The following is a 13,545-nucleotide window of genomic DNA, read 5'->3' on the forward strand; positions in this document are numbered from 1 at the left end:
GTACGACAAAAACCAGTGAAAACTTTTGACTCCAACAGTGAATCTTTAAAGAATCGAGAACCGATCCTCCAACTACCAAGAGCATCTCTGATTGCTGCCTTAATCTTTTTAGTGCTATGTTCCAAATGATCTACCTCTTCCGCCGTGAGAAGGTTGTCACGAACTGTTTCTCTCGCCAAGATGGTTATTTGCCAATATTTAAATCAATCAGCTTTATTGATTTTAATTATATAGATTATAAATTTCACCTCTATTTTATGAAAATTAATCTAATGAATTTATGTTTTATTCTATTAAAATTCATTTTTAAACATAAATTTTCATATTTAAAATGTAATTTATATATTCAAATTAAATTTTACTAGTAATTAATATTAATTATTTAAAAAATTTATATTTGAAATATCAAGATATTAATAACAAGTTACAATTATTTTTTTGTAGTTTTACTAAAATATAATAATATTAATGCATATTTTTTTTACTTCACAGCATCATCCCTAAAATTAACATTTTATTTTCCGAAACCTCTTTCGACAACAATACAACACACTTCAATCTTAAATCAAGTATTTTTTTCACTGCATTTGGTTCAACTGCAGTTTTAAAATGCAATTCACCAAAGCAAATAAAACACCTTATAATAAACATATTCAAGTGCAGCAAAGGCTCAAAAAATCATTAAACAACACATTCATCTAAACTAGTTCTAACGTATTATGACATGATATGTTCCACTGTCAAATTCCGAAGTTCGACAACAGGTTGCCACTACAAAATTCCTAAGGAACCAGATAATGATCAGACATAAACATAGAATCAGTACAAGCACAATGCTATGATGATTTTATCTCTACATTAGCCGTCATATTCCCCTTGTGCGAACTTGTTTTCTGGATAGTAAACGGCAATAACTTGATTTCCGCCGAATTTCCGACCATTCATTGCAGCTTGAGCCTTTTTGGAACCTTCAACATCCGAGTATTCCAGAAATACCTAATTGCACCAGAGAATTACAGTAACATCAGGAGTTTGAATAGAGTAGAAATCACCAAGTCAATACATTCACTTGCCAATACCATGGATAAGATGAAGACAAGACAATGACCAAATAACTACAAACCAAAGAAAAAAATATATACTATGTTACTTGGAATTGGGTGTAAATGTTGGCCACGGGTATGTATCCAACATAGATATGTCCAAGTTTTTCCATTTATTTGGAGATTTTGGAGGATCGTATCCCCATACCATGACCAACAAGTATTAGATAGCAGTACTTAAACAGAAAGTTAGAAAACCACAGAAGAAAATGTAAAAAGCCTCAATACTGACCTTCCCGACACCTGGGGCAGGTTCTCCATTCGGATTTGGGCGTGGGATGACAATATTCACCAATGCACCTGCATTTTTCGTGTAAAAATTTCGATTCCAGAAAAGAGAAAAAAGATACATTTTTACCCAAAAGAATAGGTTAGAGAAAGTAGTGTCAAATATCTAGGTCATATTTTCTGTAAAAATTTCAATTCCAGAAAGGGGAAAAAACACATATTTGCCCCAAAAGAATAGGTTAGAGAAAGCAGTGTCAAATATTTAGAGGGATATAGTAAGTCTTCTGTCTGAGTATGTTAGGCTTGATTCTTTATAGCAGAATGTAGAACAAGAAAGTGCTGTAAAACAGAAATATAAACACAAGAAAATAAAAGAAATTAATAAAAATAGATAAGAGAGTACACATGTTAAAAAGAGGGTATCAGATTGTTTAAGAAGGGATTTTACCATATTTTCCACCCTCTTGTCTCATATCTTCCACAATGTCCTCGTACTCATCATCATCTCTGAGATCATCAACATTAAGTGCTTGAGTCAAACACACAACCTTTGTCGGCACACCTTGTGGTTGCAAAATTAGCCTCTGAAAAAGAAAAAAGAATAAGCAAATTAGATGTACCTAATAACACCCGAAATTGCAAGGGATATGATGTTATGAGATTTTAATAAAAGAATAATATCTAATCTTAACCTGCAAAGCAATCTGCTGCTGTGCATGCTGGAGTATACTCTCTTGCTCGGGTTTAGGCTGGGTAGCACCCTGGTTTGCTCGCCTAACAGTGAGCGTTTTATCACCCATTTTAATTCCATTTAGGGCAGCACAAGCAATATCTGTAACTGAAAGGTCTTGATAAACACAAAATGCATAGCCTTTAGAGTTCCCGGTTTCTCTATCTTTTACTAGATCAAAACCTCGAAGAGGCCCAAAAGACTCCAATAACTCCCTAATCTGTGCTTCTGTGAAGTAATATGGAAGCCCACCAACAAATATGCGGTCGGGGCCCTCAAGCCCACCAGCGGAACCTGGCGTTAGACCCACAGCAGCTAGATTTAGATTCGGATTGGGCTGGCTTGGACCAAGTGTTGCAGCAAGCGACGGATTATAGTCACTAGGTCTCCTCACCTTCACAGGTGCTCCCTGAAAGTGCAAAAAAAGTAAGCACAACTATATAAAGGATTTGGCATCAAGATCCAAAAAGAAACTAAAATTACCTCAAAGATAATCCCATCTAAAGCCATTGCATTACTAGCCTCCTCTACAGATCTCATCTCTACGAAAGCAAACTTCTTTTCATGGTTTATGTAGACATTAACAACAGCATCCCCTGAATACATAACAAAAAACAATGAGCAGATATAGAAGAAAAATAAAGCAGGTAGCTTGGTAATGTAATTTATACAAAACCCCCAAGTATACCTGGACCAGCAGTATTTCCACCAATTGCAGCCATAACATGGCTGAAGAAAGTTGCAACAGACTATAATATAAACATTAAGGATCAGTATTGGCTCCACCTGCAATCATAATGGCAATAAAAGATACAACAGTGTAAGGTGGAACCTGTTCATTAGCGGTAGGAGAAAGCCCTCCAACATACACCCGACGAGCATGCCTAGTAGCCTGAAATCACAAGATAAAATCCATAATTTCTGTAATGCAAGATAATGTTTTCTAAAGAAAGGTGCATTCTACATTGCATGCATAATCCATCCAACCTGCTGAGTCATTGCCTGAACTGGCATAACTGGGAGAGGACCAAATGGCTGCAGAAAACCAAAATTAAATGAAGTTACAGGAAATAAAGCAAGCTCATAAATATCAGGTGTAGAGAGCAATATATACCTGTCCAGTTGCAATAGGAAACATGTTAGGAAACACTCCAGGTATGGTTGGGTTAGTTGTCCCCGGAATCTGCCCTGAAATGAAATTCATATTTCATATGAGGACATAGTTATAAATCAAAGTCAGAATTCTATAGCAGTGGGTTTAGCATTAGGACTTTTATGCTTCATTTCCATAGCATATGCAAACCTCTCGCATTTTTAGAGATTGAAAAAGGAATTCATCACAAGCAAAATCTGGAGGAAATATTTAGCAAGACTACCAAAACAGGCAATAGTTGCCAGTTGAAGACGTACAATACCATCAAAACGGGTGCATTGATTCCTCCTTGTACATAAAAGCTACAGAAGTCGGCTCACGCCATTGCCTTCTTAAAAACAAAGACAGAAACATAGAAACAAACAAACAAACACCAAACAGAAGACAAAACCAAAAACCCTCTCAGTTCCAGAATTATTCACTAAGTAAAAAAATTTAAAACAATATTATAGCTTTCCAAAGGTCACTGCTTAAAAGGCAATATATACAAAACAGAAGAAAAAATACAGCTTACCAAAACCAGACCAGTATTTTGATACGAACTTTCCACACTAGATCATCCAAAAACAAAAATAACAGTTAACCATGTATAACAATATTAAATTTTATGAAAGGAACATGTACCTGCAGCAGCAGCTGCCACAGCACCAGCAGCTAACATTGCTGAAGCTGGAGGGGCCATGTCAAAACCACTAATCCTTTTGCTGCAAAATAATGAAGTTAGCATACCAGAAACCAGAAGATATAACTGCCACCACATAATTTATCCTTATAATCAAGTTCTTCATGATCTACCTCTTTGAGCGTGAGCGTGAGCGAGACCGAGACCGAGAAGGAGATCTCGACTTTGATCTGCGCTCAGATCTACTCCTTGACCGGCGCCTATGCCTATCCTCCCTGTCTCTATCATAGTCCCTTCTTCTGTAAATAACATTTGAGCAAAAAATAACTCATTCACCTATATTAACAAGAAGAAAAAAGCAATGATCAAAACAATTCATATTAAAGCGGAAATTACCTGTCATAATCTCGACTGCGGTAATAATCATCATCATCCCTATCTCTTCCTCGATCCCTTCGCTCACTGCGTTCCCTACTACGATCCCTATGACGATCTCTGTGATGGCGTTCACGATCACGATCCTTTTCTCGGTCCCTATCCCTATCCTTATCTCTATCCCTATCCCTGTGGCGATCACGGTCCTTGTCCCTTTCCTTGTCACGCCCTTTCTCTCTCTCCTTTTCCCTGCTTTTAGAAGACTCTCTCTCATAATCCTGAGACCCATACAAGAAATACTTAAGGTTGCATTTATCTTATATCAATAAGAGACCAAATGTAGAGTTGAATGTAATCCATAACAATAAAATCCCAAATGTAGAACAGGCATAAAATTCACATCAAGAAAACTATTTTCCAAGAAAAACCTTAGCCTAGAACAAATCTAAGCAGTAAAATTTTATGGAAAAGACAACCTGTCAAGTAGCCAAATTCAATGAGAAAACTAGAACTGAACATCTGTATATGTAAATACTCAAGATCTAAAATAAGAACAAACGTCAGCAAAACATAGTAGATGGAGATATAAACATACAGGATTGCCTGACCCAAAAAACCCCGTTCTATTTCCTCCTATCCCCCCAGCCATACGGGATAAAAACAGGAACGATAAAACTGAAGCATAATATGTACTTTGAATTCTGAGAAGCTCATGCTGTTTTAAAAAACTGTTTGTATAAAAAAGGAAAGAAAGAAAAGAAAACTCTAGATTTTACAATATATGATCATTTTCTAATGCTTATGCTTGAAGTTAGAACAAAACTAAGTACTAGAAGAAATTCAAAATGCTATCTGTCAAACTAGCCAAATTTCCGGATAAATAAATAAACCTAATTCGAAGAAAAAATAGAGCCTTGGAAAAACTCCCATTAAAATTTAGGGCTCCAATTGCTAGCTAGCTTTTTTTCTATATTCTATTTACTCCTTAAGAGGTTTGCTGAAAAGGAATGCAAATGACGCAAAGTATAATCAAGATAGATTATTAAAACACTAATGATGAAGTAATAGTTCAATCTAAAAATAAAATCATATTACATATTGCACATTTGATATTTTTAGCTTATCCGTTCATGATTTCCCATTGTGCTTTCCCCAAAGCTAACAAACAATAAATTCAAGGTTTTGCGTGGTAAAAATCCAACAAAACCACACAAATTCCTTAGAAGTTCCTTCAAACAAGAACTTGAAGAAACAATTAAAAATCTTAACAGACGAAATAAAGCTGAAGTTGTCGAGATCTAACCTGATATTTAGAATCGTTTTGATCGTCGGAACGAGACTTAGGAGAAGAACCTCCGCCATAACTGTTTTCGAGATTATCTCCGTTTCCTTGATACCGCGGTTCTTCGTAATCAGTCATTTTTTCCCAAGCTTTGGCCGGAAATTTGGTAACTTGAAATTCCCAATCGCAAATTCCCAAATCCCAAACTCGATTTGTCGGCAGCAAGAAGAAGAATAAGCTAGCAAGTAAACAAATTAGGGATTTTCTTCTCTCTTTTTTTCCTTGTATTTAAATTCCAAAATTGGGGATTATAAGTTGGGTCTAATAAATACCTTAGTGCTAGTTTAGCCCATGTAAGAAAAGGAGTAGGGCTTGGGCTTTTTCTTATCATCATTTTCGGCCTTTCCTTTATAGAAAAATTAAAACTCTTAACTTATTAAGGTATTATTAATTATTTTTTAAGTACAAAGTCCAATTATAAATAATTATATTAATGGGTAGTTCAAGATATTGTATTAAATAATTATTTATATTATAATTAATAGACACTGAAAATAATGTAATAATGCTAAATAGAATTCGTTTTATAAATTTTAAAATACCAACGAAACGAGTCAATTTTATTTTTTTATAATATGAAAATGCATATTTTCTTTTAAATTGCAAATATAACTTAAATATTAATGCGCTTTTAGTTGCTTAAGAGTAGTTGAATGAAAATGTAATTATTAGGATAGTAATCACATCCTTTTGTAATTACAAACCCAATTTTTGACCCAGGGCCCAATAACAAATTTTAGCCTAAAAACTACCCAGGCCCAACTAGCCTAACCCAATCAGCCCAATTGGCAGAGCCCAAACGGCCCAATAAGCCCAACCGGCCCCAAACCCATTCAGACTAGGGCGGAAACGCTAGCCAAGCCTAGCGCCGTGCCCATCCCTCTGCCATCGCCTTGTCCCACGCCACCACCAACTCCCTCACCTGCCCTCTGACTCCCTGCAAATGAAAGAACACGCAAAGTAGAGACCAAGCAGTAGAAAATAATGTTTTATTGTATCATTTTCGAGGGGGATAAAAGGGGGTTCTTTTTCTTATTCAAGGGATTTTTTGTAAAAAGGGCAGTAGGGAATACACAGAAAAAAAAACGATTTGAATCAATAGCAAGCAGGCCGATCTTAAGGTTCTCATCTCACCTTCTCTTTTCTTTCGAATACAATGGCTAATGAATAAATTGAGTATATGATGTATGTTTTTAAAAAAAAATCCATAAAAATATAGATATGTATTTACGCAAAAAAAAAAGGGAAAAATTACCTGCCTTTTGGACTTCCGGCCACCGTGTACGGTGGCCGGAGCAACGCCGGCACGACGGACGGCTCGACGGACGGCGACCGAAGCTCGCCGGACTCTGGACTACCCCAGAGGTCTCCCCTCCCTCTCTCTCCTCCTTTTTTTTCCTCAGCAGCACAAATGATTTTTTTTTCGCAAAAGGGGGGTATTTATACCCCCTTGAAACGGCGCCGTTTCGGCAAAAGGGGGTCCGCGCGTCGACCCGCGACCCGACCCGCTCCGACCCGGAGGATCCTCGTGTTTTTGCGGAGGGGCTAATTTCGCATTTAGCCCCTCCGCACTTTTAATTATTTTTAATTTAACCCTTGTCATTTTATGAATTTGCCCACTGATTTTTTGGGATTTCAATTTAGTCCCAAGAAAACGGCATCGTTTTACAGGCGAGGGAAAATTTCCCTTTTGCCCCCTAAAACTTTCGCGCGTTTTGCAAATCGATCCTTCTTCGTTTTATTTGTATTTTTTTGCCCTAAATTTAAAGTTTTTATTCAAATAGATCCTAGTTTTATTGCTAATTAATTATAATCTTTAATGTGACATGCATGTATATTTATTCAAATTTGATAATTATTTTATTATTATTATTTTTACTAATTAATACTTATGCATATTTATTATATATATTATTATGTTCCTAATTCTTATATATATATATATATACCTATTTATGCATATTGTAAATATATTCATCATATATTTATTTTAACCTTAATATATTATGTACTTATTATATACCTGTCTAATATTCCTATATTACATATTTTATTTATTTTTATGAGCCTACATATTATATACTAATACATATACGTATACTTATTTACTTATTATTTATTCTCTATTGTATATATATATTTATGCCTATGTGTACTTGCATTTATATGTACATTCTCACCCTAAAATATATTTCATACTCTAATACATTTCTCTTTTTATATACCCATATATATTTGTTTTATTTTATTATATTATACACGTATTTACATATATTTTACAAATATTTAAAACATTCATACCATTACGTTTATATACTTGTATGCATTTTAACCTCCGCGTATCCTTTTATATTTCCCGTATGTATTTATTCGTAAATTCAAATAGTCACTATTATTATCGACTGTTTCACCTTTATTTGCCAATTTGTTATTCAACATTCGTAAACCCGATTTTCATATTAAGATATCGAGAAATCGTACCCTAACTTACGGGGTTTTGATTTCTTCGATAATTCTTAAATACGCGAACCCTTTTTCAACAAAGTTTTAAAAATAGTCTCGGGGATTAACAAAAGATCATGTTCTAACTTACGGGATGTGATCGTTCTCCTAAACCTGAGATAATCAAATACTTTTCAAATTGTGACGTCCGTTCACGTATTGAAAGCCCGAGATATTGCGTCCTAACTTACGGAGTGTAATTCTTTCTTTCGACGTAGAACGGATCCTTTGCCTTTTTGGTGATTTAAATTATATTTTAATGTATTCGGTTTAGTAAAAGGGGTTGTGTTCTAACTCACGGGACGCGATCTTTTCCCTAATCCCGATAACATCAAATATCTTTGAAAATAGACCAGTTTTGGCATTCATTCATCGTAAAATTGAAATATTGTGTCCTAACTTACGGGATATGGTTTTCTTTCTCGATTTGCGTGAAATATGCCCCATTTTTCTTAAAATTTTGAACGCATAGCAAAAGGATCGTATCTTCAAAAGTTATCAATGTTCGACACCAAGACATCAGGTAATCGGCTAGGTACCAATTTTTTGGGCGTTACGGGGGTGCTAATCCTTCCCCGTACGTAACCGACTCCCGAACCCGTTTTCTAAATTTCGCAGACCAAAATTGTTGTTTTAATAAAATCCACTCGTTTATTAAAAGCAACTACTTTTCAAGGTGATCCAATCACACCTTAATAAAAGATTGGTGGCGACTCCCGTTTTCATTTTCAAAATTCAAGTCGACCCCGTTTTCATCAAAAATGGTGCCAACACTTTTGTAATTACAAAAAAAAAAATATTTCCTCAACATGTTTGATTAACAAAGTATAATTAATAATTTCCTATACTATATTTTGTAGTATGTATTGTAATTACACAATTATATTATTTTAAATATTAAATAATATATCGATTAATATAAAAAATTCATCAATAATACTTGATAAAAATTTCTCTAGACAAGTAACAACATTTAAAATCAAATTATTGTATGTAACATGTTAATCCAATAAAGTATCAACAACATGATTACCAATAAAATTAACAAGAAAAATAAATATCATGTACAATTTTATCTAATTACATTAGCATCTCATATTTGTTCAACTATTCTCTTTCTAATATTTAACATATGCTATTTGTCATAATTTTTTAGTCCTTGAATAAGTAATTAATAATAAATTTTATATAATTTAGTTAAAATTAAAACATATAATATTTAATAAATACTATGTAATTTAATTAAATATTTAATAGGCTAGAATGTATAGAAAATTATCTATCACCGATAAAATTTTTAGATCATTTAAATAAGATAAGTAAATTAATATATAATTATATTTTGAAAACAAAAAAATATATATCTAAAAATTAAAATATTATTATTAAAAATAACTTTTTTAACTTAAATCACATATGGATAAATTTGAAAATTCATAGGGTAATTGGATTTAACTGTAATTATCCACCTAATTACTCTAATAAAAATTTGTTACACTTAATTTAACAAGGTTCACTAATTACAATGATTATCAAAATATTTTATATATGAAATTACAAGCAATTACATTCAAAACAAATTATAACCAATTTTCAAAGCACCCAAAAAAATATATAGTTTTAATACCTATTGCTAGAATTTACATATAAAATACGATTTAATTTTGATTCAATTTTTAAAGGATAAATTACTCAGTTAATCATTTAATTTTTATAAGTTTTATTTTGGTTAGCACTGTCGTCAACAACAGTTTTATTTTAGCTACCTAACTTCAGTTTTAGTTTTTCTAAAATTTAATTTAATTTACTTTTTCTATTTCTTTTTTAATATTAATTTTAGTTTTTTACCATTAAAATATAAAAACCTAAGGTTTTACAGGAAAAAAAACTTAAATTTTTATAGTTAAAACCATTTTATATTTTTAATTTCCTTTATTTTTATTTTTTAAAATTAATTTTATTTTTTAATAAACGAAAAAATACGAGATTTTATAAGGAATTATCTAGGTTATTATAGGGAAAAGCCATTTTTACCTTTTTAATTTCCTTTACTGTTTTTTTCCTTTTTAAAATAATTTTAGTTTTTTCCTATTAAAAGCGAAAAACCTGAAGTTTTACAAAAATAAAATACTTGGGTTTTAACGGGAAAACCGTTTTATATTTTAAACTTCCTTTATTTTTCTTTTTGAGAATTAATTTTTTGCCTTTTTAGTAAAAAGGAAAAATCTAGGCTTTTTCATGGAAAAAATTGGCTTTCTCAAAGAAAAACTTGAGAGAATTGAGATACAAAGAAATAATGGTTTTATCTCCACAGTTGAATAAGTCAATTTCATATAAAATCTCAAGTGCTTTTTTGTAAAAAATAAAATTATTTTTAAAAAGTAAATGATTGACTAAAATGAAAATTTATTAAAATTGGGTGAGTAAAATGAGTGTATAATAACATAGAATTAACTAGGGGTGTTCAGTCGATTAACCGACCGGTTAACCTACCTGAAATAACATTAACTGAATTAACCGACTTTTCAAAAATTTTAACCGTTAACCAAATCAAAATTTTTTCAAAAAAATTAACTGAACCAAAATTTTTTCGATTAATTCGGTCGGTTAACCGAATTAACCGAAAATAATCTGTTTTTTATTTTTTGTTAAAAAAAACGAATTACCCGAATAACCGAATTAACCGAATTAACCGAATTTCCTCATCATTTGGATGATCTTAAATTATTATTTGGACGACAATAAACAACCATCGATCAGACCACCTAAATTGGTAAGAAATTAGACAGCATGCATGCAAACTGCATGCTTCAGCAGCTCCCTCGACAGCTAGAAATTTCACTAAAATTTCACTAAATTCACCACTCATACCAGCATAAAGATGCAACAAAACAACCAAGGAAGAAAAGGTAAAGAACTCAGTATTATTTATTTAATTAAACAAATAACATATGCAATTGTTGCATTTTTAGCAAGTTTAAACATCTTTAAACAGGGAAATTAAATGCTGAAAGTCCAGCATTTGGACAAAGGCCAAAGTTGGCATTTAACCTCTCATAATTCCCTATTATTTCAATCAGTAGCAGTCCATATCCTCAACAAATTTAAGTATATTCAGTTCAGCAATTGCATACTTAAAATTTCAAACTTTACATAGGTATTAAATGAATACATTTCAGTCTAATATTAAAGCTCCAAATGATAAAAGAAAGCAAAATTGCAGAACAAGGTATTAAATGAATACATTTCAGTCTAAAATTCCACAACTTAATAGTAAAGCATTTTCCTCCATGTCTCTCGCTTTAAACTATAAGACAAAACTATAAGCATTTTCAAAACTCATATGGGAGTAGTGAAGGCCTCCTTACACCTAAGACTTAAACTCATGTGGAGTTTGAATCTTTTGGACCTTTAAAAATCTAACATCAACCTTGACTAGAAATGAACTTAGGCTTGACCACTAATCACACTTAGTTTCAAACTTAATGAACTTAGCATGATCTTAAACAACAATTAATCTAAATAAGAGTGATGCTCAAACACATTCATATGGTTAGCTTTCCAACTAGTTGGCATATATGCTTTATGCAGGATTCTGTGTTTGGTATTTTGTTCCTTTTGTATGATATATAAATCTGCATATCAATTCGATTTTATTAGGCAGCTAAATTACCAGTAAATTAACTTAGATTCACCATATTTTGTAATCGAAACTTCGAATGTGGTCTGTACTCGACCGCCAATTCATGATTCCGGCCTTAAAGGCTAACTTATAAAGCCAAGAATCTAATATAAGCAATGATGTAAATGTAATGAAGCAAATTTATATCTTGGTTTCATCTAAACCCTTTTAATTGTCCAAAGAAACAGATGATAAGATTAAGCAACCAAAAGCTTCAGGGAATCAAATGAACCTGCATGAAAGAAGGCCTCTCTTGAGCAGCTCTAATGAATGAAGCCTATTAAATCTTTCACGGTTTAAATCTCTCACCTCTTAGTATTAATGAACCGAGTTTGCATCTAATGCGAGGACAACCATTGGAGAATAAAAGCACCACAATACTAAATCCTCAACAGTATCCCACAACATACGAGCATCAACTTTCTACTAATCCTTTTCAGATTGTTACCAAACCCGATTTGTTGACTGAATAATGTTTTACAATGATACTATGATACAAACCTCTTCATCAAGTCACTAACTACTAACATATACATATTCTTTAGATGTAAATCTTCCGAACCAATATTTTCATTGAAGGTCTGTGTTTTTTTCTTTCTTTTTACTTAATTATAGCTAGTGGAGAATTGAATGTAAGAAATGAATAATGAAAGTGCGATCCTCCAAAGAAAAAAAAAAGACAGTAACGTGAGACAATATCAATTTCAACAAGAAAATTCATTTCCAAATCAAATAAATCGAACCCATTTCTCTTTCTGTTCTGCAATTATCATGATTAAGTTAAAATAACAAAAGCCCATCTACAAATTAATAAAAAGATCATCTCTTACCCATCTAGCGGACTCTAAAAATGGAAGTGGTTTCAGTCAGTTTCTCAAGAAACCCTAGTCCAAAAACAAATAAATAAAAGCAGAGAAATGGAGATTTATTACCTTTTTGGAAAGTTGCAGTGAGTTGAGGGTTGACAGAGTTACAGAGAAGAACAAGAAAAATTAGAGAAAAATTTATGAGGAAACCAAATCAGAACAGGCGGACTGTCAGGCGGATGGAATGGCTATTACAGCTATTAGACTTTAGTTTTAGTTTTAGACTTTTAGTTTTAGAATTTTATTTTTATTTATTAAATTATTTGTAATTTTTATGATTGAGTTGGGTTGGGTAATTGGGTTAAGTTAGATAATTGGGTTAGGTTAGATAATTGGATTTAGGTAAATAGTGGGCCTATTTATATATTATATTTTTATTTATTAATTTTTTTTATTTTACCTGAATTTTGCACACTCCTAGAATTAATAGGGTGACCAAAATGAAACCTTATTAGAGTTGGATGACTAAAACAAAAACTATGAGATTTAACTTCAAATGTATCTAAAATTTTAGAAAATCAATTATACTTATGTCATAGACCAACAAGTTGAACATATACAGTTTTTGTAAAATTTAACTTCAATTTTGCTTTTTTGAATTTTGAATCTATTTATTATTCGCATTAAAATCAATCATTCGTAAAGGTAAAATAAATTTAAACAATTGAATCCACTCATCTAAACCCATTGCAAATAGAAATTGAAATATATCATTTGCAACGTTAGGGAATGTCAAATATTGTGGACTCCTCTAACGTTGTTGGTGAAAAAGATGGCATGGCCCGCCTGATGACTTTTCCACAAAAAAGTCTACCTTAAAGAGCAATCGATGATTTCAAACTTGTTATTTAGGGTGGATTTGCATCCTACACCAACAATGACTTAGAAAGGTAAACTCGTAGGGGGTCATCTATCAAGAGAAGGGTGAATGAAGTACCAGAT

The 13,545-nt window shown here is 32.4% G+C and overlaps 1 protein-coding gene and 1 long non-coding RNA gene across 8 annotated transcripts; both read right to left on the minus strand.

The window, feature by feature from the left end:
• Window positions 1–693: 693 nt before the first annotated feature.
• On the minus strand, window positions 694–5,787 carry LOC107904217 (splicing factor U2af large subunit B). 7 transcript variants are annotated; one of them, XM_016830506.2, is made up of 13 exons: window positions 5,515–5,787; window positions 4,233–4,489; window positions 4,010–4,135; window positions 3,839–3,918; window positions 3,176–3,249; window positions 3,049–3,096; window positions 2,894–2,953; window positions 2,750–2,810; window positions 2,545–2,657; window positions 2,024–2,470; window positions 1,780–1,915; window positions 1,336–1,403; window positions 694–996 (listed from the first exon to the last, which is right to left on the minus strand). In XM_016830506.2, exons 1-13 carry the CDS (start codon window positions 5,629–5,631, stop codon window positions 859–861), a joined length of 1,725 nt encoding a protein of 574 aa, XP_016685995.1. In that variant the 5' UTR covers window positions 5,632–5,787; the 3' UTR covers window positions 694–858. The 7 variants fall into 7 exon arrangements, with proteins under 7 accessions (XP_016685995.1, XP_016685999.1, XP_016685996.1 ...); XM_041094707.1 differs by lacking the exons at window positions 694–996; window positions 1,336–1,403 and adding an exon at window positions 1,490–1,670; XM_016830510.2 differs by lacking the exons at window positions 4,010–4,135; window positions 4,233–4,489; window positions 5,515–5,787 and adding an exon at window positions 3,477–3,542 and having other exon boundaries at window positions 3,839–3,914.
• Window positions 5,788–10,960: 5,173 nt separating this feature from the next.
• On the minus strand, window positions 10,961–12,814 carry LOC107904216 (uncharacterized). Its single transcript, XR_001686168.2, has 2 exons — window positions 12,670–12,814; window positions 10,961–11,690 (listed from the first exon to the last, which is right to left on the minus strand). It is a non-coding gene; the product is annotated as an uncharacterized lncRNA (long non-coding RNA).
• Between the last annotated feature and the right edge of the window lie 731 nt (window positions 12,815–13,545).

This window comes from Gossypium hirsutum, chromosome D05 (genome assembly GCF_007990345.1).
Source record: "Gossypium hirsutum isolate 1008001.06 chromosome D05, Gossypium_hirsutum_v2.1, whole genome shotgun sequence".
Taxonomy (NCBI): domain Eukaryota; kingdom Viridiplantae; phylum Streptophyta; class Magnoliopsida; order Malvales; family Malvaceae; genus Gossypium; species Gossypium hirsutum.

Coding starts and splice junctions, on each gene's coding strand:
- LOC107904217 (XM_016830506.2), bottom strand. CDS start 5,631: ATGACTGATTACGAAGAACCGCGGTATCAAGGAAACGGAGATAATCTC. Junction 4,490..5,514: donor AAAACGATTCTAAATATCAG/GTTAGATCTCGA, acceptor TATGGGTCTCAG/GATTATGAGAGAGAGTCTTC. Junction 1,916..2,023: donor AGCAGCAGATTGCTTTGCAG/GTTAAGATTAGA, acceptor TTTCTTTTTCAG/AGGCTAATTTTGCAACCACA.